This window comes from Emydura macquarii, unplaced genomic scaffold, assembly GCF_026122565.2.
Source record: "Emydura macquarii macquarii isolate MOO-44397 ecotype Brisbane River unplaced genomic scaffold, CSIRO-AGI_Emac_v2 contig_2422, whole genome shotgun sequence".
In the NCBI taxonomy this organism is placed as follows: domain Eukaryota; kingdom Metazoa; phylum Chordata; order Testudines; family Chelidae; genus Emydura; species Emydura macquarii.
Window position 1 is genome coordinate 2933653 of NW_027132559.1, and position 25295 is coordinate 2958947.

Sequence of the window (25295 nt, forward strand, 5' to 3'; positions counted from 1 at the left end):
GAATGAGAGTATCCACACAGGGGTTTAATGCAATTTAACTAATCCACTTTTAATTCACACCTTTAGTGTATGCGGCTTAACTTCTCTGAATGTCTCTGTGTACAGAAGCTCCTTATGAACTTGGGCTGTATTATCATTCAATTTCTTAAACTAAAGGCTTCTCTGCACTTAAAAGGCTGCAGAGGCGCAGGGTGCAGCTGTGCTGCTGTAGCGCTTCAGTGAAGATGTTTCCTATGCTGACAGGGTGTCGTTAATCTAGCTCCCTGAGAGGTGGTAGTTATGTCAATAGGAGAAACCTTCCCATCGACCTAGCGCTGTCTACACCGGGAGTGTAGGTCAATATAACTGAGTCCCTCCGGGGTGGATTTTCTGACATGAGTTACCAGTGCAGATCAATTTGGAGTGGTCAGTATTTCACAGAAGAACCTCTGAAGAAAATTCAGGTGCCACACAAACTGATGCTGATGATTTGGTAGGTGGCACTCTTCTCTTTCAATCTGTATTGAACCAATGCCCTAGTATGATGCTTTGGGCCTCTCTGCTGTTGCTACATTTCAAATATGGTATAAAACTGATGTCCTGACCACATGTGGCTTAAAAAAAAAAGGCACAAATGGCACTTTTCTTAAGACAAAGTAGTATTAAACCTGGCATCCCAGCTAAATTGTGGCTAATAATAATATCGTAGGCTAGATAGTTGTGGTAAGTAGCAAGTATATTCTCCTTGTAGTAGTGTCCTTGTATATTTATTGAATAATAATTTAAAATAAACCAATCAGAGCACTGCCATATCAAAACTGTAAGATGACTGCTCCCTAAGTTTATTTTAGAGGCCAATGACTCCCAGCATCCAGCCCTGTTAGCTAGTTTGAATACTGGGACATCTGTAGGAGGAAGATCCTCCTGCCTTCAGGTAACAGAACAGCAGCCTCTGTGGCCCTGGCATCCCTCCTGCTCCACTAGATAGGGGAGAAAGACTGGAAGATCTCCACAGCAACAGATCCTGTGGTCCACATCTATTCGTAGATTTTAAGGCCAGAACAATTACGATCAGCTCTTTCATAATGCGGGCCAGAGACGTTCACACAGTGGTTCCTACATCCAGCCCAATAATTTGTGATTGAACTAGAGCATATCTTGTAGAAAGACATCCAAGCTTAAAGATTTCATGTGCTAGAGAATCTATCACATCTTTCTGTAAGTTGTTGCAATAGCTAATTACCCTCACTGAAAAATCTGCATCTTATTTTCAGTTTGCATTTTTCTAGCTTCAATTTCCAGCCACTGGATCTTCTTATTTTCTTATCTTTTACCTGCTAGATTAAAGAGCCCTCCAGTAACAAAAACTTTCGCCCTATGCAGCTACTAATATGAAGGAATCAAATTGCCTCTAACCCTTCTCCTTCTATAAGCTAAACAGATTGAACTCCTTAAGTCTTTCATTTCCAAACTTTAATTCATTCTTGTGGCTTTCTTCTGAAACCTCTCCAATTTTTTAACTTTTCTTTTTTTACAGCATGGACAGAGGATTCCATCCCTGTCCTGTCCGACCCAAAACCTTCCCTGTATGCAATTGTACAGGCAACCCAAAATGAATATTGTACTATACTGAACTGTTAGTACGTTCACACTGACTCAATAAAAAACCCTTTAGGTGACATCCTGGTCCCAGTGAAGTCAATCGAACTTCAAAAGGGTCAGGATTTCAACCTTTGAAACCAAAACTGTGAGTTTTTACACTGAAGAAACTCCATTCACAGCCACTTATACTCTGAAAAACAGATTGCATACTTAATGTATCATTAGTAACATTGCCTCTATTAACTTAAGACCGTATATGCTAGTTAGACCTCCTCTAAGAGCTACGTAAAACTGCAAATTTTTGCTTCATGATGGCTTTAAAAATGAAAATGTCCTGGTAGATTCTAATCAGCACAAAATTTGCCTCAGTTCCTAGTATTTCTGTACAATTCATAGCACAGGTTCTGCCTCACCCTCTGGCTTGAAGTGATTTCCATCATATACAGGGTTTACAGTTTGGTTCAATGGTGCTCAGCACCCCCACTATAAAAATTGTTCCAGCACCCCGGTTCATAGTATTTTAGAAACAGCTCTTTAATTTCACATGGTTCTTGTTAATTTAATTAAATTCATGCCATATTTGTAAATGCATGCTATGTGCAAGTTACTACATGACCATGTGACCTGGGCATTTTGCATTGCGAAAGTCATGTGGAATCTGGGAACACATTCAAAAGAACAGAATTCACAGAATAAAAATGGTAGTGAGAAAAGTGGAGGCCATGGATGCCACATCTAATTACTATGTTGGTGACACACACTAAAAGATAAAAAAATACTTACTCTGGTATGAATATTTTCCAGCATATTTCTGGACTCTCTTTGCAAGTATTATAATTTGTATTTGGTAAGAATGTTAGGGATCTTACTAAAGTAAATACTAATTTTTCCTATCCCATTTTCTAACTTCAGTAAGATGCTTTACTTATGTGGTACAAAATGCAATACAGGAAACTGTAATATAAGAAACTGCAGCTCATATAAAAATTGCCAGATAAAATTTTATATTTTTGTTTTAAAAAACTTCCTGAAACAATTCAACTTAATCGCATTATAAATCCTAAATGAAAAACATGACCAAACAAACCCCAACCCCAAATGAAATGTTAGGTTCTCATTATTAATGACTTCTGTTTATGATATAGGACTTCTTTTCCTGGGTTTCAAATCTTGAAGTTTCTGGTTTTCACAGCCCAGCTAATGAAGAAATGTCTTATTTAAGTGACTCTTCTAATTAACATGGATATCATAGAATGGAAAATATAGTATGTTTGAGTTACATGATAGTACTCTTTGCAGCTTTGTAGCTTTATATTTGAAGAGCTTAAGAGCAGAGCCGGCGCTAGGCATAAGCAGACTAAGTAATTCTTTAGGGCCCCAAGCAGCTCAAGGGGCCCCCCCATTCACTTTTTTAGTATGTGCTGGGGGAGGGGCAAAATATTCCTGTTTAGGGCCCCCAGTGGGCTAGCACCTCATCTGCTTAAGAATAAATTTTTAAAGACCCTCCCTGGACACTAAGCAAATAATGATAAAATGGACACTAACAGATTTCTCTTTCATCATTATCACTTATATTGGTTTAAAATAGATCATTCAAACCTAGTTATTAACATAGTTTGGAGAAAGGTTTTAACTTTCAATACAGAACTGGTCATACATATTTCAAAACTTAAGTACAATTTAACGCTGTAAAGTTCTGATGCACCTTCTTGCTGTACATATCTTCTCCCTGTGTGTATTTCAAATAGTATCTGCCTACTTTACTTCAATGACGTAATTTTGATTTTTTTTTTTTTTAATTTTGTGCAAAATTTTACCCCTGAAAGCTGTGGAGATAATTCCTTCTATGTAACAAAACTCCAAGTGCAGTGGCAGTTCTGCCTCACTAACATTTCTGCAGCCCCCTGGCAGAAAGCCCACTCACTTTCTGGAGAAGGACCTCACTTTATACAGGATTTCAGGTTCCATTATGCACAGTTCCAGATTTCACCTAGCGCCACTGTAACTTCACAGTACAGTCCAGAAACATATTTTTGTTATTCAAAATGTAAAGGGAGATCCAAAACTTAGCAGTGTTGCCTTTGCTCATATTCCATTACCCACACCTAACAGGAGCAGAAATAATAAATACATCCTGTGTTCTTTAGGATAGTGACAGTGCCAATCTCAATCTAATATTTTCCCTCATTTAAGCATTACAGTACTTTTAACTTCTAAATATAATTTCAGAAACTGAAGCTTCACACTATGTAAATTCATAACTCGGATTTGAAGAAGGGATTTTAGGGCTAAAATCTTGCAAATTTAGGAATCAATTATTATTGCATATCTGCCAAGAGTGAGACACTATATATTAAAGCAAATATTGTTTTCTTTCCAATCCTGGGCAAATTTCAAAAAGACATTTTACTTTAATTGCTTTTTCTATCATTTTAATATGTGCTAATATCTATGAAATATCTATAGAATTCTAGTAAAGAATATTATAAAAATAAATACTGCTATGTGAGATAATAAAGCAAATTACCACATTTTGTCTTAGTCAATTTTTGACTGGACATAACCCCGCTTATTTTATTTTTAAGCACTATTAGCATCAGATTAAACAGCTATACTGCACTTTTCCTCTGAAGATTGTGAAGTTCTTTACAAAGATAAGTCTTATTATCCCCCTTTTCAAGATACAGAAACTGAGACACAAAGATAAAAGTGACTTGCCCAAGGTCTCATTGTAAGTCAATAGCAGAGCCGGGAACAGACCCCGAGTCTCTAGACTCCTAGGTCTGCGTTTTATTCTGGACCATGCTGAGATCACTGGTTGGGGAGGAGGAATGGAAGAAATCCAATCCCATGTAATGTCATGAGGCTCGTAACTACTGTACCTTGTAAAACAGCAACATGTTATTTTTCTGTCCTTTTTCTTGCAATCACAAATATACTAAAGCACTATTTTTCATCTGGGCCATGTGACACAATATTTCTCCTGTGTGGCTGCTCTCTCATATCTTGTGATAAATTGCTAATTAGCGTTAGCAGATTCAAAGCTGGTCCATTCTAAGAAGAAATTTTAAAGCAGGGTTTTATCCTTAAAGCACCAAAATCTTTTTGCCACTTTAGGAAAATGATAGAAATAAAGACACTTCAACAGACCTTTTAATGCCTAACATCTTTCATTATGCGACTGAACTCTCTGGTCACTCTCCTTTTGGCCTAAATGAAAGCCATTTGCTGCTTTACATATGACAGGTTTAAAGATTTTTTCTTTGGAGGAGAAAGTCTTCTGATATCTCATTTTCAAAATATTTTCTTATGTACACCACCAGTCTATGCTTGTTTTCTACTATCCCATAGTGCTTTATGACCACTTCACAACATAATAGCAAAACAATGTCATCTTTACACATAGTTGCATTTGATGCTTTGTGGCGCTGACAAAGGAGGCAATTTTAAAGAAGGTCACTTTTTATAAAATCACCTTAAAGTGGTTAGAGTGAAAAGGAGTAAGTGGAGTGCAGATCATAAAGATTGCAGAGGTTACTAAAGATTACTATTAGTTCTGGAAAAGAGACATCACCTCACCTAGAGAGCTGTTATTCAGGACGTTCTCCAAATACCTGACCATTGCCTCGACATCAGTGTCCTGGTCGTGAAAGAGTGAGAAAGAAACATTAGAATTAGAACCAGTATGAATGTTAAACATTCTACACCAAGAGCGTCATCCTTCAAACACTCACTATCGAGGATAGTCCTTACAACTCTTGAGTAATCTTACTGATGTCAACATTGGAACCTCAAACTATAAAAAAATATACACAATTGAACCCACTGTGCAAGGCCATTTTTTCATTTTTTTTCTCCCAAATGTCAAGTTTTGGGTGACATTAGAGAAAACAATTTTCTGATATTAGTTGCCTTACAGAACTGCAAACATATAGAACAAATATGCAGGATGTTTTATAGAATTTGTGCTGCTGTTTAGTATCATTTGCAATCTCAGCAAAAACATCAGCATTTAACATCAATTAGTCCTGAAATATCTAAAGAAATACCATACTGAGCAGGGGAAAATGAGAGCACCTTATTTATTCCGAAATTTCAAAGACCTGTGGAAGATGCCATAAAGAATTAATACCTCTTGTTTTACCTGCTTGCATGTCAGAAAATATCATAATTTGTAACTGCAATTACTAATCGGGGACTTTTTACTTTAAGAATAAAAGATTATAGCTTTTTTTATTTCAAGCATTAGATAAACAGACCGGAGTTTTCTGCAACTATGTCCTTGATTCCTACAAGAATTATTCATGCACTTTGGCGAAGACCAGCTGAAGACCTGAATGTAAAGTACATAGCAGGACAAGTTTCAGCAAGAAGTTAACATATTCTGTTGAAGCCAAAAGGTAAAATCTAAATGCAATTTTCAAGACAGGTCATAGTACGCTATTTAAAAGTGTGGTTTTTCTGTACTATTTAAAGCTATAGGACAAAACCCTGGCCCAATTAAAGTTAATGGCAAAACTATGATAGGGCCAGGATTTCATCCATAATATTTAAAAATTGTGTATCCATGATTCTAAATGATTCTAAAACTTAAATTTAAATCAGTATCCTGTGCAAGGAACATGTGAAACAAACTATGCTAGCCACATGGAACTACCTTCATACTTTAAGACTAGCACACTATTTTAAGTTTCCGCATCATCTTACTAAACTGTCCATTCTAGGCTCCTGTAGTTGGGGGAAATGGCTGTTGTACAGAAATGGCTATTTGTACTCTAATAGGTGGAAACTTTTCAAATCCTAGCGGATGGTTGGCTACTAGCTTTGTTTTACCGACTACATATCTAATTACGTTGGCAATCTTTAGCCAACATGCACACCATGGCTCGCTGTGACTAACTGCAGATGTATATGGACAAGCTTGCTGATCTACCCTTTGACAGTCTGCCAGCACCCACAGCCTACCAAGTCTGGTTTACTGACATATTAAAACAGACTGTATAAGTTTTTATATGCAGACCAACAAAATCAAGTTTGCTGCTGTATCTCAGCGATATATGTTGAGTCCAATTCTCACTGTCACAGGTCTGATGAAGCCAGTGGAGCTATGCTGATTTACACAGATGAAGATCTGGTTCCAGAGTCTAAGGAGACATCTGAAGGAAACATCATGGTTTGTATCTGAATTCTTACAGTGTAGCTTTTCCCTACAGTGCTTCATGGCAATATAATTAAGATTAAGGCAATATATTAAGTTTTGCTTTCATTCCTAGTGCAGGTAGGAAGCCTGGCTTAATCAGGGGCAGAATCATTGTTGGATAAGAAAGAGGTCTTGGCAATGAGCAGTTTTGGAGAAAAGAGCCTTTTGCATGTAAATTGAGAATGTATTGTCTTGTAAGACAAGGATATATTGTCTCTGAAGAAACATAATTTTCTGAAAGTGTTAGTGTTCCATTATTGATAATTTTGCTTTGCCCACCCTCCCTTCTTCATACATTTGATGTGTCCTGAAGCTACTGAGATTAAATGATTGTCCAAATTTTCCATTTTTGCTAACCCTGGGTTAAAGAATATAATTGACATACTAAAGCTCCAATATAGTATCCTAACTGTGTTCAGTAGTCTTATGGAGTAACATACACAAACAAAAACACTTTGCTAGAAAGAGTTAATGTGGAAAGGGGTGTTTCAGTGGAGTCCAGATCACGCACCCCACTGCTCAGTGAAAAAAAAAAAATTGCTCTTTCAACATAAAACCTACATGCTCAGAACACCCCAAACGTTCAGGTCTGGAAATGAACATGTTATGGGTATCCAGGCAGTTCCTCACTATTATATAATCCTGCATTGCTTAGTATGAATTCAGGCATATGGTGGAGAGAAGAGAGAGAGGAAAGGTTAGGAGGAGAAAAGTGACAGTTTTAAGCTGCCCAACCCCCAAATCACTAAGTTGCCTTTTCAACGGCAATTTGAGGACTTGCTTTGAAATCATTTTCTGCTGTCAAAGTTAAAAAGGGAACTGCTTAATATTCTTAATTGGCCTAGATTCACCCATCTGTGATCAGAGAGATGTCAATTACTAAATAGCTCTTTTTAAAAAATGAAATGAGGTTCTAAAAAAATTAACCAACAATGAATATATTCAAAATTGCAGGGCAAAAGTATTTACAACTGTTTCCTTGTTTTCTCTTATCTGTCTAAGAGGAACTTGTGGAAGGATAGAGTGCCTGAATCCTCCTTCATGATTATCCCCACAAATGAAGGTTTTACACAATATTATTTATTTCAAGTAGTACCAACAATGAAAAGAAGTTCCCCAAAGAATGGACAATCTAAAGACAGATAGATAGGTGGGTAGGAAGCTAGGCACTACCTGTATGTGATTTTGTTAACAAAACCTTTTGTTTTAAATGGGATATGTAAACTATTTCCAAATGGGTCCTCTAGCTTGTGGTTATCAGGTAGCACATTTTCTGTAGGCCTCAGAACACAGTGGGTTCTTCAACAGAGACTTAGGGTAAGCCTACACAGGGATAAAAAAAAACCCCATGGTTGGCCCAAGTCAGCTGGCTCTGGGGCTGAATACTCGCTGTGTAGCTGTTTGGGCTCAGGCTGGGCACCAATGACAGTGGAAGGTCCCAGTGATCAGGCTCAAGTCCCAGTCTGAAGGGCTTTACGGTACTTTTTAGCCCTGCAGCCCACACCCTGCGAGCCTGGGTCATCTGACCCGAGCCAACTGCGGCCATGCCATTGGTCTTTTATCCCTGTGCAGACTTATCCTTAGGGAGTATGTCTTCTCTGCAAAAACAGTGTGTGTTGTACAATCCTGGTGAATTAAAGACACTGTAGTTTTTACCTCGATGTAGCTAGTCAAGGTCAACCTCAGTTAGTTAGGTACAGGGTAGAGGTACATGGCTGACTTTGGTTAGTTACACTGAGTTAAAAACTACCTGCATCTTGTATCCACTCAGATTTTACATCAAGATAGTTATCTCAATGCAAAAAATACACTTTTTTTGCTGAGAAGGCAAAGCCCTAAATGAGGAGAGGTAAGTGACCTTGCAGATGAACATGGAAGGGTACTTCCATGCATAGAAGCTGTCATGGACGAATGCAGACACAAGTTAAACTTAAAAGTCAAGAACTGTATTCTAACAGCAACAATCTATGACGAGGCATGCATTAGGAACCTACTGGAGCACTTCTTGAGTGATTGACAGCACACAGTATGCCAGCACCCGTAGCCTACCATGTCTGGTTTATTGACATATTAAAATGTACTGTATCGGTTTTTATATGCAGAGCAAAAAGTCAAGTTTGTGCTGTATCTCAGATATGTTAAGTCCAATTCTTACTGGTGTAATTCAGCACAGCTCTGTTGAAACCAATGGAGCTATGCCAATTTACACCAGCTGAAGAGATGGCTCTTCGGTCTATGGAGGCATTCAAAATAGGCATTCAAAACAGGAAGCTAATGTATCAAATTAACTAGACTTTTGCCTTACCAAATCATTGAAGACAGGTCCTATATTAGTATTAGCATCAAAAGAAAACATCAAAAGCAAGCTAATCAACTGAAATGGAGTGTGTCCATTATCACTTCAGCTAAATCAAAGCCACCATGAAACTTTCATTGAACAGCCAACATTTTTTGCTGATGATTTTTAAAGAAAGTTTTAAGATTCCCCTGCTATTTGTCCTTGTTAGCTCTCATGCAATTAGAAAATCAGTGTTCCTTGAATAAATACATGTATAAGAACATCAGGGAGCCAGGACCTTAGAAAAGTAATTGTCAAATTCATTAAAGGTTAAATCTTCACTCTTCCCTGCACAAATCCTGAGTAAACTGGCTTTGGACAGGGGAATTAAGAAGAGGTTTGGGATATTGAATCCATTCCAAATTACAGCCAAGGTGCACAGCTGCTCTGCATACCCTACTCTATTCCCTTAGGTGAAATGGGATTGTGCCCCATGCATGTAATCAAGGATTCATCGATCATGTCATTATCTTTATGATGTACTATACCCCTACTACTACTATGAAGGTCAACTTCTGACAGAATGAAGGCTCTGCAGGGGTTCACACTGTAACACAGTACAACACATTTAAAAACACACATCCAAACACTTCACTGGTGGTTGTATTTTTACAGGTTATTTCAAGGAAGGAAAAGTATGAAGGATACATCAAAAGGGCTTTACCCTACATTAAAGGTCCAATCCTACTCCCATGGAAGTCAATTGGAGTTTTACCTTTAAAATCAATGGGAGCAGAAGCAGTCCCTGAAATTTAGTAGTAAGGCAAATTCTACCAAATTTTTTTTAAAGTCTTCAGTTTGATTCATATTGGGTGTGATCCAAAGCTCAAGGAATTCAATAGAAAGACTCCCATTAACCTCAGTGGGCTTTGGGTCAGTCCCAGTGAGTAATTCTTCACTTGGGAAATGGAAAATTTAAAACTCTGCTTTTTCCCCTGTGAAAAGTGAAAGATTGATTGTATTAACAATATTCCCTAACAGGATCAGCCTCTGCCATAAGAAGGACGCTGGTATAGGGGAAAACCAAAGAAAAAGAGTCACTTATTTGACAAAGGCAGTGCTAAAAAGTGATTATTACAGGGTGTAATCTTCTCATTATGCACACACATCTTTCCGTAATGTTAACAGAATTTATGCACGTGTGCTGTAGTGGAAAACAAACAGACATATATAGATGAGGGATCAGATTCCAACAAGGGGTGTCAACCCCCAATACTAGCTCTTGTTGTCACTGAATTGTGAATCACCAAGAAATGATTAAATGTCACTCTGCCTAAATCTGACTGCCAATACCTAATTTACTCTGCATTATTGAGAACTCTATTTATATCTGCTGTCTTTTGTTAATTCTAAGGAGCAGTCTCCATGTTCCAAAACACCTCTGATTGACACTTTATGATAGAACTCTCTGACATCGTAGATGAAAGTCAAATGAAAACTTAAAGCATAAAACTAAGATGAAAAACACAATAAGAACTGATGAAAGTGAGCAATGGTGTATTTTTGGGAGTATATTATGATGGGTTTTTCAAGCAATTGAGTGGTTTATGCACCACTGCTTGATTCAGTCTATGTAGCCCCAGCAGACTACAGATCCTGAACAATTACATCAAAAGCCTTCCCTGAAATATTCCACTGATTTTTGATTGACTAATTATTACTTTTTAGGATCACTGCTCAGCAGCTTCAATGGGATATACATGCTGCTTCTGAATGTTCAGACATCTGTAGTAAAGACAATGTGGAAAAGAGCTTCATATTTTTGAAGGGACATACCTATCGGATCAAGTGCTGTTTTCACAGTCTTAATACTATTTTGATTTCCAATAAGCTTTTTTAAGACATTAATTTTTTTTTAATTTATCTGCAGCAAAATACATTTGAATCCCTATCACCTTCTTTTGTGTTTAAACTGAATGGAACCTTGGTTTATTTTTAATATCTGGACATTTCCAGATAGAAATGAAACTGTTTTTGAATAAACTTTTAAGCCCAAGTTTAACTGATGGGATAGATTCCTGACTCCTGAACACAGTGTTAGAAAGGCAGTTTTACTTCTCTACACAAAATAGCAAGCAACCTTGTTTGTGCCTTAAGAAGAAAAACTACAGTTTAGGGCAATCATATAGTTACAAGTTATTTATAATTTGTTTAGCAGTAACAGTATGTTTGGTTTCATAAACATGTAAAAAGTCACAGTCCCATCAAGAGCGTACAACTGAAATCAGAAACAGATAGTACAATTCAAACACATACAACACATAGTCTGAAGGTCCAGGGCAAAATTTTTAAAAGCTCCTAAATGACTCAGGAGGCTAAAGCCCACTTTCAGAAGTGACTTAGGCATTTAGGCGTCTACATCCCATTAGTTTTCAGTGCGACTTGGGCTTGAAGTGCCCATGTTACTTTTGAAAATTTTATTCGCAGGATCCCAAGTCACTAAGACACCTTTGGAAATTTTATCCCTAATGCTGAAGTGTTTCAGGAGTCTCTCTCTCTCTCACACACATCCCCTAAATGATTTCAAGTGGTACCAAACATCCATAGTTCTCAAAGACAGTGGCAAGCTGCTCAACCTCTCAGGATTAGACACTTTGTTATTTTACTATTTGCTATTTTAATTGGAAAAATTAGCATCGGGACATATGCTGTTGTCACAAAGAAGCACATATACCTGTTGATTAGTTTTAGAGACAGTCTGTGATACTTCCATATTCTCCTCCTCCTCACCCTTCTCCTCCTCTTCACTGGTTTCCGAACAAGAATCAAATGCATCGTTATAATATTCTTCTGCAATTTGTGGATCTTCAGGGATCTCTGGAATGAAATAAGAGTTTGTAGTAGATAAATTCTTTAAAATCTGCACTCCATGGTCCTGTTTTAAGTCCAGTTCATTGATTGTGAATCAATGCAAATTAACCAACAATAAATGCTAGTTGAGACACTCCACAAATGTTTCTGTCCTGAAATATATTTGCTATGTCTAGACTGGCATTTACAGTCCTATAAGGGATTGTCAACACAGGTCGGTAAAGTGCTCTAAAGGGGTGTGATTTGTAAAGTGCTTTAACTGCCCCATGTAGACTCTGCTGGCATGCTGTAAAAGGTGCCTAGGTTAATGCAAACTAGGGCGGTATTGACAAGCTCTTAGTGAACTTGAATTAACTGGTTGTTAGCTGGAGTTAAAACAAGTCCACAAATGGTAATCTAGACAAATCTGAAAGGGATGCAGAAGCAGGAGTAGAATTTGGGTATAGCGTCTTGTCAGCCCTTTGATAATTTTGAGGCCTCAGCAGTTCAGTGTTAAAATCTGCCTAGGTAGGGTAAAAATGAGATAAATTATCACCCAGGAGAGGAAGAAGCAGAACAGTTTGGTATTACAACAAGAGCAGATAGTTTTGAATCATAATTAATAGTACTAGGACTGATTTATGAGTTTTCTTTTGAAATAATTGCAATAAACAAAATCCCTTAAAAACCCTAAGCACATTCCAAGACCTATGTGATAAACTAATTAAAGTGAATTCACATGCATGTGAGCACACATGCATGCATGTATATAATATAAATGAACCTAATAAAATTATGGAGGACCCCTGTTGAAAGGAGGAGGAGTCTGTGCTCACTCCCAGAAGAGAGACAAAATAACATATCTTCAATTTTTGTTTCCTTTTGACCATAAAAAATTAGTATATTTCACATTTTAGATTTAGGTTGTTTTTGTTTTGTTTTTTTAAAAAGTGCAGTGCAGGGCTCATTATTTGTTTAGGAAGACAATTTGGAGCAATTCAATGCAATAAAACATATTTTCTTTTGTTGGTAAAAGTTATTTATTCTTGGAGGTCCATGCACTGAAAAATTAAATACCACTTAAACATTCTTCTTTAGAAACTGGTGCGAATTAAAAAAAAAAAAAAAAGAATTCAAATGAAATTGTGGCAATGAGGCATGCTGCTGTTGTGGAGCCTGCATAAATGTTGTAAGACTGAGAAAGTCAAGCGGAGCTATATCAGCATTTTGGATGCAAATCAAATATATAAAACAAGATGATATTTGTGAAAATATTCACTAGGGAGGGAACACAGCATTAGAGATGATAATTTAGCTGCGAGGCCTTCAGCTTGTGCATCAGCCAAAATGTGGTTTTAACTTGGATGCTTCTTTTTTATGACCTTTAGGAAACTTTTTTCAAATCACAATGATGACTCTTTACTGGCCTAATTTTCAGATCCTTGCTTAGAACATCCAAAAGGAATAGTTTCAAAATACAGTCCGCTAAATGTTTATAATTTTTTTACTGAATTGTGTTTAAAGTTTACTTTATGTCAGTGTAATAACACTTAAAGTAGTGTTGTTTATGTGCCATCAAAAAGTTACTTCATTAGTATAGATTAGACTTTGACCAAGAAATATAGAGCTGCTGGTGGAAATCAGCATGTGAGTGCACAAGTGATAATACACAAAATGTGTGCTCCCACTAATGAAGTTTAATAGGGTTACAGTAATTTACAATTCAGCATATGACCTTTTCTAGCTTCAAATATCAATTTATTGTTATGACATTGAGTGGGAGTAGGATACCACAATCTTAAAACACTGTCTGCAGCAAAATAGTCCTTCTCAGGAACAGCTGTGAAATATGATCATAATTCCAAGGGGGGAAGCCTAACAGTGGAAGGAACTAGAAATTAGCTTTTCTGGATTAATTTCTCAGATATAACATTAAATTGCTGTTTGACACTGGCTAGAAGCCTGGCATTCTATTGTTCTAATTCTAGATCTGCCACTGACTTGTGTTTCCCTTAGGCAAGTCACTTCACTTTCTTGTGTTTCAACTTCCCCATCTGGAAAATGGGGTTACTACTACTATCTATCTTGTTCACATTAAGGCCCCCACTTCAGCAAAGCATTTAGGCACCTGCTTCAAGTAAAATATGTTTAAACGCTTTGTTGAATAAGGATGGCTTAATGAATCGAGACCTAAAAGAAAAAAATCAACATTTACCAAGTACCACTCAGGCTATCTGAGCTACTACAGTACTTTCCTACATTTACAGTAACTGTGGGATCTCAAATGCTAGGATAGAGTAAGTTGAGTTTTAACTGCAACCATATTACCTCATGGAGACATTGAGAGACTTAATGTTTGTAAATGTTTGTGCTCAATGAAAATAGTTACATTTCTGTTTATTATTACTGAGGTACTTAAAGGTGGACCCAAGTATAAAAAAAGAAAGAAAAAAGTCATCTGAAAAACATTCAGAATTATGCAATGAATACTGTAATTTTATCAGATTAAACTATAAATGTCAATTCGTTTTGCAAGATAAATTTTGCAGAAAACAAAGAAATGCAAAACATGTATGATTTTGTTTGTCAAACAGCTAAGAGCAATGATGCCCTAGGTGGTATGATCCCCTTGTGACAACAGCAGTTTCCTTCAGTGAGGTAAAAGTACTTCTTGATTAATAGATTTAATTTTCTCTTACCCTGCAGTCAGACTTACAACTAATGTATTAATATACCATTCTGAACTTCCCATGTATTTAGGAGACAATGGGTCAGTTAATTTATACTGTATATATATATATATATATATATATATATACATATATATATATTTAAAAAAATCTGTGGTGGCTGTGCCCTACCATAGACTGCAACTAGTGGATGCATGTCTGTAATGAACAGTAAAAAAAAAGAATTTACTCTTGTCTCTTTTTTTTAAGAGACTCAATTAACACAATAAAAGTAGTTACAGTCTGGGACTGGATGTCAGAAGAGCTGTTGGCTGCTCTTCTTCTCCTAGACACTTTCTCATAGTGTGACCTTAGGCTAGTCACTTAGGCCTAGCTTCACCAGGGTATTTTGCCACCTAATGCTCATGGAAATCAATGGGAGTTAGGCACCTAAATACCACTGAGGCGCTTGCCTTAACCTCTCTGTGCCTCAGTTTGCCCATCTTCGTGAAGTATATTGAGATCCTTAGCTGAAAACTGCTATAGATTATCAAAATCATCACCACCATCAAAGGATCTGCCCAGCACCCCCAGATAATTTGAAAATATTACATAAATCCACCCATTTGTTACAAAACATGATACTTTTTTTTCATGTCTATGGATGAAAACAAGCTTCTTGGGGGAAATGAAACATCTAGGATAAAATTCTCAAAACCTGGCCTCCATTTATGTGCTACTTTGTGCACACAGGTTTTGCACATTAGTGGGAGCACACAATTTGTGTATTATCACTTGTGCATTCACATGGTAGAACTTATGCATGTTAATACATATGTGTTCACTTTGTACCCAGAAATGGGGCTCGGGACATGTAAAGTACACGAATGTGCACAAGTGATAATGCATAAAATGTGTGTTCACAATAACAAAGGATAGGCTGAGGCACCTTTGAAAACTTGGGCCTTAGAAAGTATCACATCATATATCCCTCACTGTCTCATAATGCCTCTGAAACACGAACAATCTGGAATCTTCCTCAAATCTCGTGTTTCTCACCCCACCCCAGCCTCTATGTGCCACCACATCTTTGTTGCTGTATAGAAGCCGTAAACAGCCCCAAGGAACAAGAGAAGGATTCCCCTGGCACAGATACTGTATAGGGTCACTGTAGGTAGCCCTATGCTGCTCTCCACTGCATGCCCATCCTGGTATGACGGGCATGTTGGAGATAAGGCCAGGGACAGAAGGCATGTCTCCATAGCACATACCATTGTGGTCATTCTAGTTTGCTCCAGGCTACAGAGCAGCCCACAAGCAGCAGCAGGGAGGCTGCCATACCTTACAGCAATTCACTGGGCACCATTTTGGCCCTTATAGTAGCTCAGAATCAGGATAAAAGCTACTTTGGCCCTACACTCCCCGAGTAGCAGGGCATAAAATCCCAACCTAATTGTCTAACTTGGGGAATGGGATACACTCAGAGAAAAGTGTCGCCTACTACTCACTAGCTTTTAAGGCAAAAATTAATGTAACACGGAAAAGTTGTAAAGGTGCAGCCAGTCATCCAATGTAAGGACAGGCTGAGGAAATGTTAGTGCTCATATAAAAGCAGAGTATTAGGCCTCTACTAGAAATGATGGTGCTAGCATGGGAACCATTCTGAGCACTGACAGGGCATTTTCTACCATCATTAATCTTGAAATGATGGCCAGTGAGCCTTGCCCTTGAGCCTTTCCTGTCAGTCCTTTATATTCCTTTTTATATCCCTTTCAGATCTGACACTGAGAGCTTCTCATGCAATATAAATTTGGGGTATGATGTACGACTCCTGATCCTTTGCCTAAAAAAAATAAATCAGTATCTTAATCATTTGTTAATGAGGCAATGAATCAGTGTAGAGTATGACCCAAAATATGGTACGTTATTCTCAGTGATCACAAGCATGAAAAATATATAAGATGTTCAACACAAGAAGGCATGTTTCAAAAGATCATGTTAAGAGAGAGAGAGAATATAACCTCCTATAAAAATGGTGTTTCTACTTTTTTTCCCCATGGAAAGTTAAGCTTACAGGCACATGCAATATTTGATGTATCACTGTTTCATTCTGGGGTTATCATTTCCATGTCGTGCCCACCCCCACTCCGCAGCCCACATGCAGTAAATGCTTGTGAATGGCAGTAGGGTAAACCCCTGTAATCCAAACTTTGGTTTGGTCCCTAGTTTTTAAAATCTATATGTAACAGATTTTTTTTTTAAACCCAACATTTGGATTTTACAAATTATAGATGTCTCTAGAAAGCTTTGTAAAATCAGGGTTTATGTGCTGCTCCATAAACCATCTACAATTATCCATTTATATCTTATGCACACAATTATCTGTTTGACCACATGCATGCATATTTTTTGCAAGCATCTGCAGTATATATTTTTTTTTAATTTATTTGCTCTTATTTCTACACTGCAAAAATCCTGCAGAGTGAGACTCAGCGCCCAGGTCTACAGACTCAGGTTCATGCTACAGCACTAGAAATAGCAGTGTAGACATCACTACTTGGGCTCTGAAACCCAAGGAGGTAGGTGGGTCTCACAGCATGAGTGGGAACGTCTACCCTGCTATTTTTAGCGCTGTCGTGCAAACCACAAGAGCCTGAGTGTGTAGACGTCAGCTTTGAGACTCACTGCCGAAGGGTTTTGGTTTTTGGGGCAGCGCTTTTTGCAGTGTAGACATACCACTAGTGGCCACTGAGAGGTGCTGCCTACATGAAGTTCCCACTGACTTATAGGCTGTGGAACAGCATCCCCCAGGGAAGTGGTGGAAGCCCCATTGCTTGGAACTTTTAAAGCTAGACTGGAAAAAACACTAGAAAATATACAGTAGGGACAAAGAAAGTGTATTGGCAAGAAAGTGAACTAGATGATCTAATGGGTCTTTTCTATCTTTGACGTCTATAACTCTGAGAACAAAAACAATAGCAAATCACAGGCAGAATTATACAGTTACACAAGAACCAGAAATACAACAAAAGAAAAGAAAAGAAAAAGTACTTTGTACTTTGGTATACAGGATTATCAGCAGGAAAGAGCTTTCTTTTACAGTGGGCTTCGTTTTGTTCTGATTTCCCACCTGTGCAATGCCTCTTAAGTTAATGGAATTGCATGGAGTGTAAATCAGAATGGAATTTAGTCCCATACATTTGGTGTCATATGATGAAAGTCTCTGCAGATCAGAAATAACTGAGCTCACATAACATTTTGTTCTAAAAAAAGTCAGAGCTTTTTGGAGTTCTCTTATGACTCACAGTTATAGCTGTTTGAAATACTTCGTTCAAAATATTTTTTCAATGAAAAATAGCTTTTTATCAACCTGGAAACCTCTGTGAGACATGTCCGTATGCAACAAGTCTTTTTTTTTTTTTTTTTTTGTGAAAAAAACACCCAGAAAATTTCAGTTGAAATTAATAGTTTTTGTTTTGGGGGCAACAAAAGACAAAATAAACAAAAACGATTTTCTGATAAAATCCAAAACCTTCTGAAGAAAAATTACAACACAAATAGAAATTATTGTTTTCATCATAATTTTTTGTGGGAACAAAATAATTTCCTGATTGGCTCTATTCATAGTAGGGACTGAAAAGGGAGCAATAATGAGGCAGCAATGGTATGGATGAGCATGTGGCTGCTGTTCAAGAGCAGCTCAGAGGTCCCATAGCCTCATGATCTCCTATATGAGTTCTAAATATTCAGAAATGCTTGTGAGGATGGGGGTGGGGAGAATAACAATAGAAGAGTAGAGATAACATAGGAGACTCAGTAACCATCTTTGGAAACCATATCCTTTATGCATGAGGAGATCCAATTATTTCAAAGGTTGCCCTGTAACTTGCCTAGTGTCCAGCAGAAACACAGCAGCGGCAGCACAGCAAGAGTTGTACATCTCATTAAGGGAAAACTGACCACAGAACTATGTTAAAAGCTCTGCATAGTCCCGAGGCTATTTTCAACTTTTTGATCAGTCAAAGAAAATCTTTAAATAATACCTTTGTATTCCTATTATAAGTTTGATGACAGTGAGCGTGAAGGAGGAAGTCTTTATGTAGCAAATAACTAGCTGCTATTTTGGGAAGGCAGTTACCTCCTCCCCATATTCCATGCAAATGTGTCATTTTCAAGCAGTAAATTAGGGATATTTTCAAGACTAGGGCCTATTGGAACAGTAGCAGTCAGATAGAATGGGTCAGATTCATACATGATGCAAGCAGCTATATCACCCATGAAAGTCTGGATGTAAATATTAACAGGTCATATAAATTTAGTTTGGATGTAAACAGGAATGTAAGTTACATGTTGGATGTATGCAAAATCGACCCCGCCAGATCGATCTTTCTTGATCGATTGAGCGGTCAGTGAGACCTGCTCAATCGACCAGGAAGTCGACTGAGTAAGTCCACCCCCTCAAGTAGCGTAGTGCTGAGCCGATGGGAACACCGTTCCCACTGGCTCAGCGCAGTGAGAACAGTGCGCAGAAGGGAAGCAGAGCAGTCGACATCAGTTACGCAAACTACTCTGCGTAGTTTGCGTAACTCCCGTTGACTGCCGCCGAATCGCGCGGTGAACCAGCCCTCAGGGACTAACAGAAGAGACCCACACTTAAGAACAAAAAATCGGCCATACTGGGTCAGACCAATAGTCCACCTAACCCAGTATCCCATCTTCTCACTGAAGCCAATGCCAGATGCTTCAGAGGGAATGAACAGAACAGGGTAATTTCAGTGAACTATCCCCAGTCATCACTCCCAGAGCAGGAGGTTTTATCCCTGATCATCTTGGCTAACAGCTATTGATAGAATTTATCTAATTCTTTTTTGAACCCAGTTATACTTTTGGCCTCCACAAAATCCTCTGGCAAGGAGTTCCACGGGTTGACTGCATTGTGTGAAGTACAGAAGAAACTCGGAGTTACAAACACCTTGGGAATGGAGGTTGTTTGTAACTCTGAAATATTCATAACTCTGAACAAAACATTGTTTCAAAAGTTTACAGCTGAACATTGACTTAATACAGCTTCGAAACTTTTCTAGGCAGAAAAATGCTGCTTTTAACTATCTTACTGTAAATGAAACAAACACAGAAAGTCTCCTTACCTTGTCAAAACTTTTTTTTAAAAAGTTCCCTTTATTTTTAGTAGTTTAACACTATATTTGGGGTTTTTTTTAATGTCTCTGTTGATGCCTGATTGCGTACTTCCAGTTCCAAATGAGGTGTGCTGTTTACCAGTCAGTTCATAACTCCGGTGTTAGTAAATCTGAAGTTTGAAATATTCTAATACTCTAGTAGTAAATCTGAAGTACTATAGTACTTCTTTTTGTTTGTTTTCAACCTGCTGCCTATTAATTTCCTTGGGTGAACCCTGATTCTTGCGTTATGTGAAGGGGTAAATAACACTTCCTTATTCACTTTCTCCAACCATTCATGATTTTATAGACCTCTATCACATCCCACCTTAGTCATCTCTTTTCCAAGATGAAAAGTCCCAGTTATTTTAATCTCTCCTCATATGGAAGCTGTTCCATACCCCTAATTATTTTTGTTGCTCCTCTCTGAACCTTTTCCAATTCTAATATATCTTTTTTGAGATGGGGCGACCAGATCTGCACACAGCAGTCAAGGTGTGGGCATGCCATGGCTGGACACTGTGCATGTTACAGGGCAACCTTTGAAATAATTGGATCTTCTCATGCATAAAGGAAATGGTTTCCAAAGATAGTTACTGAGTCACCTGTGTTATCTTCATTCTTTTATTGTTATTTCTCCTCCTCACCCTCCACCATCCTCACAAGCATTTCTGAATATTTAGAACTCATATAAGAAATTATGAGGCTGTGGGACCTTTGAGCTGATCTTGAATGGCAGCAACACTATTGCTCCTTTTTCAGTCCACACTATGAATAGAGCCGGTCAGGAAATTATGACTAAGGGGGGGTATGATAGAGGTCTATACAATCATGACTGCTGAGTACCTGTCTGCTCTTTAACTGCTTATTAATTTCATTTTGTGTTTAGTTGGTGTTTACTAACTGTATGTATTCGGAATCACATATGAACTGATCATTCATTCAACATAAGAGTTAAGGAACTCCCAGGGTAGGTTTAAAAAATACCCAGTCAGAACATAGGCCATTAAGTGGCTGATCAAGGTTAAATAAAGATAGATGTAGGTTGTATTTATCAATGCTAAGATGTTAAGCAAAAGCAAAAAATAAGATATATCAGAAAATAATGGCAACTGTGTAGGAACATATTTTGCTATCCCTACTCTTTCAAATTGTTTGAAGTGTTTATATTAATGAAAACTAAAGCTTACATTTATCCCACTCTTAATATGTTCATTGCATTAGTTGAAGATGCATCTCTCAGGAGTTTATTTTGAGAGAAGATGAGAAGTTACACCAAAGCATTTATCAAATGATTTGCATCTCATTTAGGTCACTGGAATGATGAAAAACTGCTGTTCCTTCAGTCTCTGAAGCTTTGATATTTTAATGATTGACTTACATGAATAAGATGCTCTACATACAATTATCCACATCCAATTATCCAGAAAAAATAAGGTTTTAGGCATAAATGCAGTATTTAACACACACTGTAGACAGTAAACACAGTCACATGTTTTAAGTAAAATTGCATGTTTTTATGACAATTACAATATCATCATGTTATTATATTGGTTTGTTAATAGTTACATTCTTGTATTTCATGAAATTTTTATATTCCAAGGTCCTGTGCATAAAATATTCTCAACGGACCAAATTGAACCATATTGTAATGTTATTAAAATCCATAGAGAGTTATAGCTGGGATGAATTTGGCCCCTACTGATTTCATTATTTTCTTCCTCTTTAGTAATAGTTTAATTAAATTGCACAGAATTAACTAATCAAAATGTTGTGCCCTGTTTGCCTATTTTGAGCATAGTTATTTTAAAGGGTGGCTCTGCTCTGAAAAGTGACTGTGTTTTAAACTGCCTTCTTGCTCAACAGATCTGCTCCATGGGAGGAATTTATCCCTGCATCAGTGCTGAGCCCAGTATAGGGGTGACTTGTGTTTCCTGTGTACTGGGATGCAGAAGGCCAGCTTGGCAGCTGTGCAAGTTAGATCACTGCATGACAAGCGAATATCTGGGGTGTAGCAATGCCCAGACCACAACCCATCCTGACATTATGGCAGGGGCTCCTGCAATTGGTGGCATACAGTAGAAATTGCAATGTAACCTTAATGTAACTATGGAATCACAAGGATATGAATTCTAGTAGATTGGTGAGACATGATTTCCCTTTACAAAAACCATGTTGACTCTTCCCCAACAAATCATATTCATCTATGTGTCTGATAATTCTGTTCTTTACTATAGTTTCAACCAATTTGCCTGGTACTGAAGTTAGACTTATCAGCCTGTAATTGCCGGGATTACCTATAGAGCCTTTTTAAAATATTGGTGTCACATGAGCTATCCTTCAGTCATCTGGTACAGAAGCTGATTTAAATGATAATTTACGTACCACAGTTCGTAGTTCTGCAATTTCACATTTGAGTTCTTTCAGAACTCTTGGGTGGATACCATCTGGTCCTGGTGACTTATTACTGTTTAATTTATCAATTTGTTCCAAAACCTCCTCTAATGACATCTCAATATGGGACAGTTCCTCAGATTTCTCACCTAAAAAGAATGGCTCAGGTTTGGGAATCTCCTTCACCTCCTCAACCATGAAGACCGATGCAAAGAATTAATTTAGTTTCTCCGCAATAACCTTATCTTATTTGAGTGCTCCTTTAGCATCTCAATCATCCAGTGGCCCCACTGGTTGTTTAGCAGGCTTCCTGCTTCTGATGTACTTAAAAAAAAATTCTGTTACTTTTTTAGTCTTTGGCTAGCTGTTCTTCAAATTCTTTTTTGCCCTTCCTAATGATATTTTTACACTTCATTTGCCAAAGTTTATGCTCCTTTCTATTTTCCTCAATAGGATTTAACTTCCACTTTTTAAAGGCTTTTTTGCCTCTAGTTCCTTCTTTTACTTTGTTGTTTAGCCATGGTGGCACTTCTTTGGTCCTCTTATTATGTTTTTAATTTGGGGTATACATTTTTAATTGAGCCTTTATTATGGTGTCTTTAAAAAGTTTCCATGCAGTTTGCAGGGATTTCACTTTTGGCACTGTACCTTTTAATTTCTGTTTAATAAACTTCCTCATTTTTGTGTTGTTCCCCTTTCTGAAATTAACTGCTACCATGTTGGGCTGCTTTGGTATTTCCCCCTCCCACAGGGATGTTAAATTTTATTATGTTATGGTCACTATTACCAAGCAGTTCAACTATATTCACCTCTTGGACCAGATCCTGTGCTCCACTTAGGACTAAATCAAGAATTGCCTCTCCTCTCGTGGGTTCCAGGACTAGTTGCTCCAAGATGCAGTCTTTTAAGATGTCAAGAAACCTTATCTCTGCATCCTGTTCTGAGGTGACATGTACCCAATCAATATGGGGATAGTTGAAATCCACATTATTATTGAGTTTTTATTTTTATAGCCTCTCTAATCTCTTTGAGCATTTCACAATCACTATCACCATCCTGGTCAGGTGGTTGGTAGCATATCCCTACTGTTATATGCTTATTATTCAGTTATGGAATTACTATTCACAGAGATTCTATGGCACAGTTTGATTCATTTAAGATTTTTATTTCATTTGACTCTATGCTTTATATAGAGACAGTCCCCCACCAGTACAACCTATTCTGTCCTTCCAATATATTTTGTATCTTGGTATTTCCGTTTCCCATTGATTATTCTCATTCCACCAAGCTTCTGTGATGACAATTATATCAATATTCTCATTAATACGAGGCACGCAAGTTCACACATCTTAGTATTTAGATTTCTAGCATTTGTATATAAACACTTTAAAAAATTGTCACTTTTTAGCTGTCTGCCATTATATGATGCAATTGAATGGGACTCTTTTTCATTTGACTGTTTCTCATCTGATCCTACCCATATTTCATCCTCTTCCATCCTCTCCTCCTTATTAGTATATAGAGAATTTCCACTAATAGATCCTCCCCTAAGGGATGTCTCTGTCCATATTACGTGCTCCTCCGCACCTGTCGGCCTTCCCCCCAGCCCTTAGTTTAAAAACTGCACTATGACCTTTTTAATTCTACATGCAAGCAGTCCAGTTCCATTTTGGTTTAGGTGGAGCCCATCCTTCCTGCATAGGTTCCCCCTTTCCCAAAACATTCCCCAATTCCTAATAAATCTAAACCCCTCCTCCCTACAACATCGTCTCATCCACGCATTGAGACCCTGCAGTTCTGCCTGTCTAACTGGCCATGCACATGGAACTGGAAGCATTTCAGAGAATGCTGCCATGGAGGTCCTGGACTTCCATCTCTTACATAGCAGCCTAAATTTGGTCTCCAGGATCTCTCTCCTATTCTTCCCTATGTCACTGGTACCTACATGTACCATGACCACTGGCTCCTCCCAGCACTACACATAAGTCTGTTTAGATGTCTTGAGATATCCACAACCTTCGCACCCAGAAGGTAAGTCACCATGCGGTTCTCCCGGTCAACATAAACGCAGCTATTTATGTTTCTAATGACCGAGTCCCCCAATACTATTACCTGTCTTTTCCTAATAACTGGAGTTCCCTCCCCCAGAGAGGTATCCTCAGTGCAAGAGGATACCATGACATCATCTGGAAGGAAGGTCCCAACTATGAAATCGTTTCCATCGAATCCAGTTTGATTTCTGCTTCCCTGAGATTTTCATCCTCTTGAACAGTACAGAGGCTGTCATATCTGGGGTGGGACTGTTCTATTATGCCCCAGAAAGTCTCATTTATGTACCTCTTTGTCTCCCTTAGCTCCTCCAGTTCAGCCACCCTTGTCTCCAAAGCCTGTATGTGGCCTCTGAGGGCCAGGAGCTCCTTGCACTGAATGCACACATATGCCCCCTTCACCATAGGGCAGGTAATCATACATGTTGCACTTAGTGCAATAAACTGGATAGCCTCCCCCCCCTACTCTGTTGCTGGACTTCTGCCTGCATTCTCTTTTTACTCCTGCAGCTCTTTTAATATTGTTTGTTTTTTATTGGGGGTGGGGAGCACTTAATGTCTTTAGTTTACGGAATTTTAATGAAGCATATCTACACACTCCCCAAATCCCCCTCTAAACTCTCTCACAAAACTCCCGTTTGCTAGCTCCTCTGGTCACTTAGGAGTGGGCTTTTAAATCCTGGTTTCCCTGAGTAGCCCTCCCCCAGGTTAAGGGTTGACGGGTGCTAAGGGGCTTGGAGATCAAAGCCTCATTAAGAAACTCTCAGCCTTGCCTAGCAGGCTGTTAGGACCAGCACACGGTCCCCAAAACAAACAGACTATACAATATACTTTAGCCAAGCAGCAAGCAGACCACAAACACAAATACACAAACTACAGACAACAAACTCACCCCAAAGGTGATGTAGTCACTCCTCCTTCGCCTGGAGAACTCCCTTGCAAAAATCCCGTTTGCTAGCTCCATTTTTGTGTACAGTTCCCTAATATGCATGCAGCCATAACACAGATTATTATGCACATAATGGGGCCCCTTTAAAAATGTGGCCTAAAATGTTTAAGTCATTGCTCCTTTCTTCCAGTTAGGTACAACACATTTTA

At 38.1% G+C, this 25295-nt stretch overlaps 1 protein-coding gene across 6 annotated transcripts in view; it reads right to left on the reverse strand.

Annotated features, from left to right (window-relative positions):
* NEK11 (NIMA related kinase 11) overlaps positions 1 to 25295 on the reverse strand; it is a 164677-nt gene that overhangs the window by 34488 nt on the left and 104894 nt on the right. For 5 of the 6 annotated variants that reach the window (XM_067561781.1, XM_067561780.1, XM_067561785.1 and 2 more), the window contains 2 exons: positions 11794 to 11936; positions 5161 to 5221 (listed from right to left, as the gene is read on the reverse strand). The exons of the other annotated variant lie outside the window; for it this stretch is intronic. In XM_067561781.1, the coding sequence (XP_067417882.1) occupies positions 5161 to 5221; positions 11794 to 11936 (204 nt within the window). The remainder of the gene's footprint in view (positions 1 to 5160; positions 5222 to 11793; positions 11937 to 25295) is intronic. 6 annotated transcript variants of the gene reach the window in all.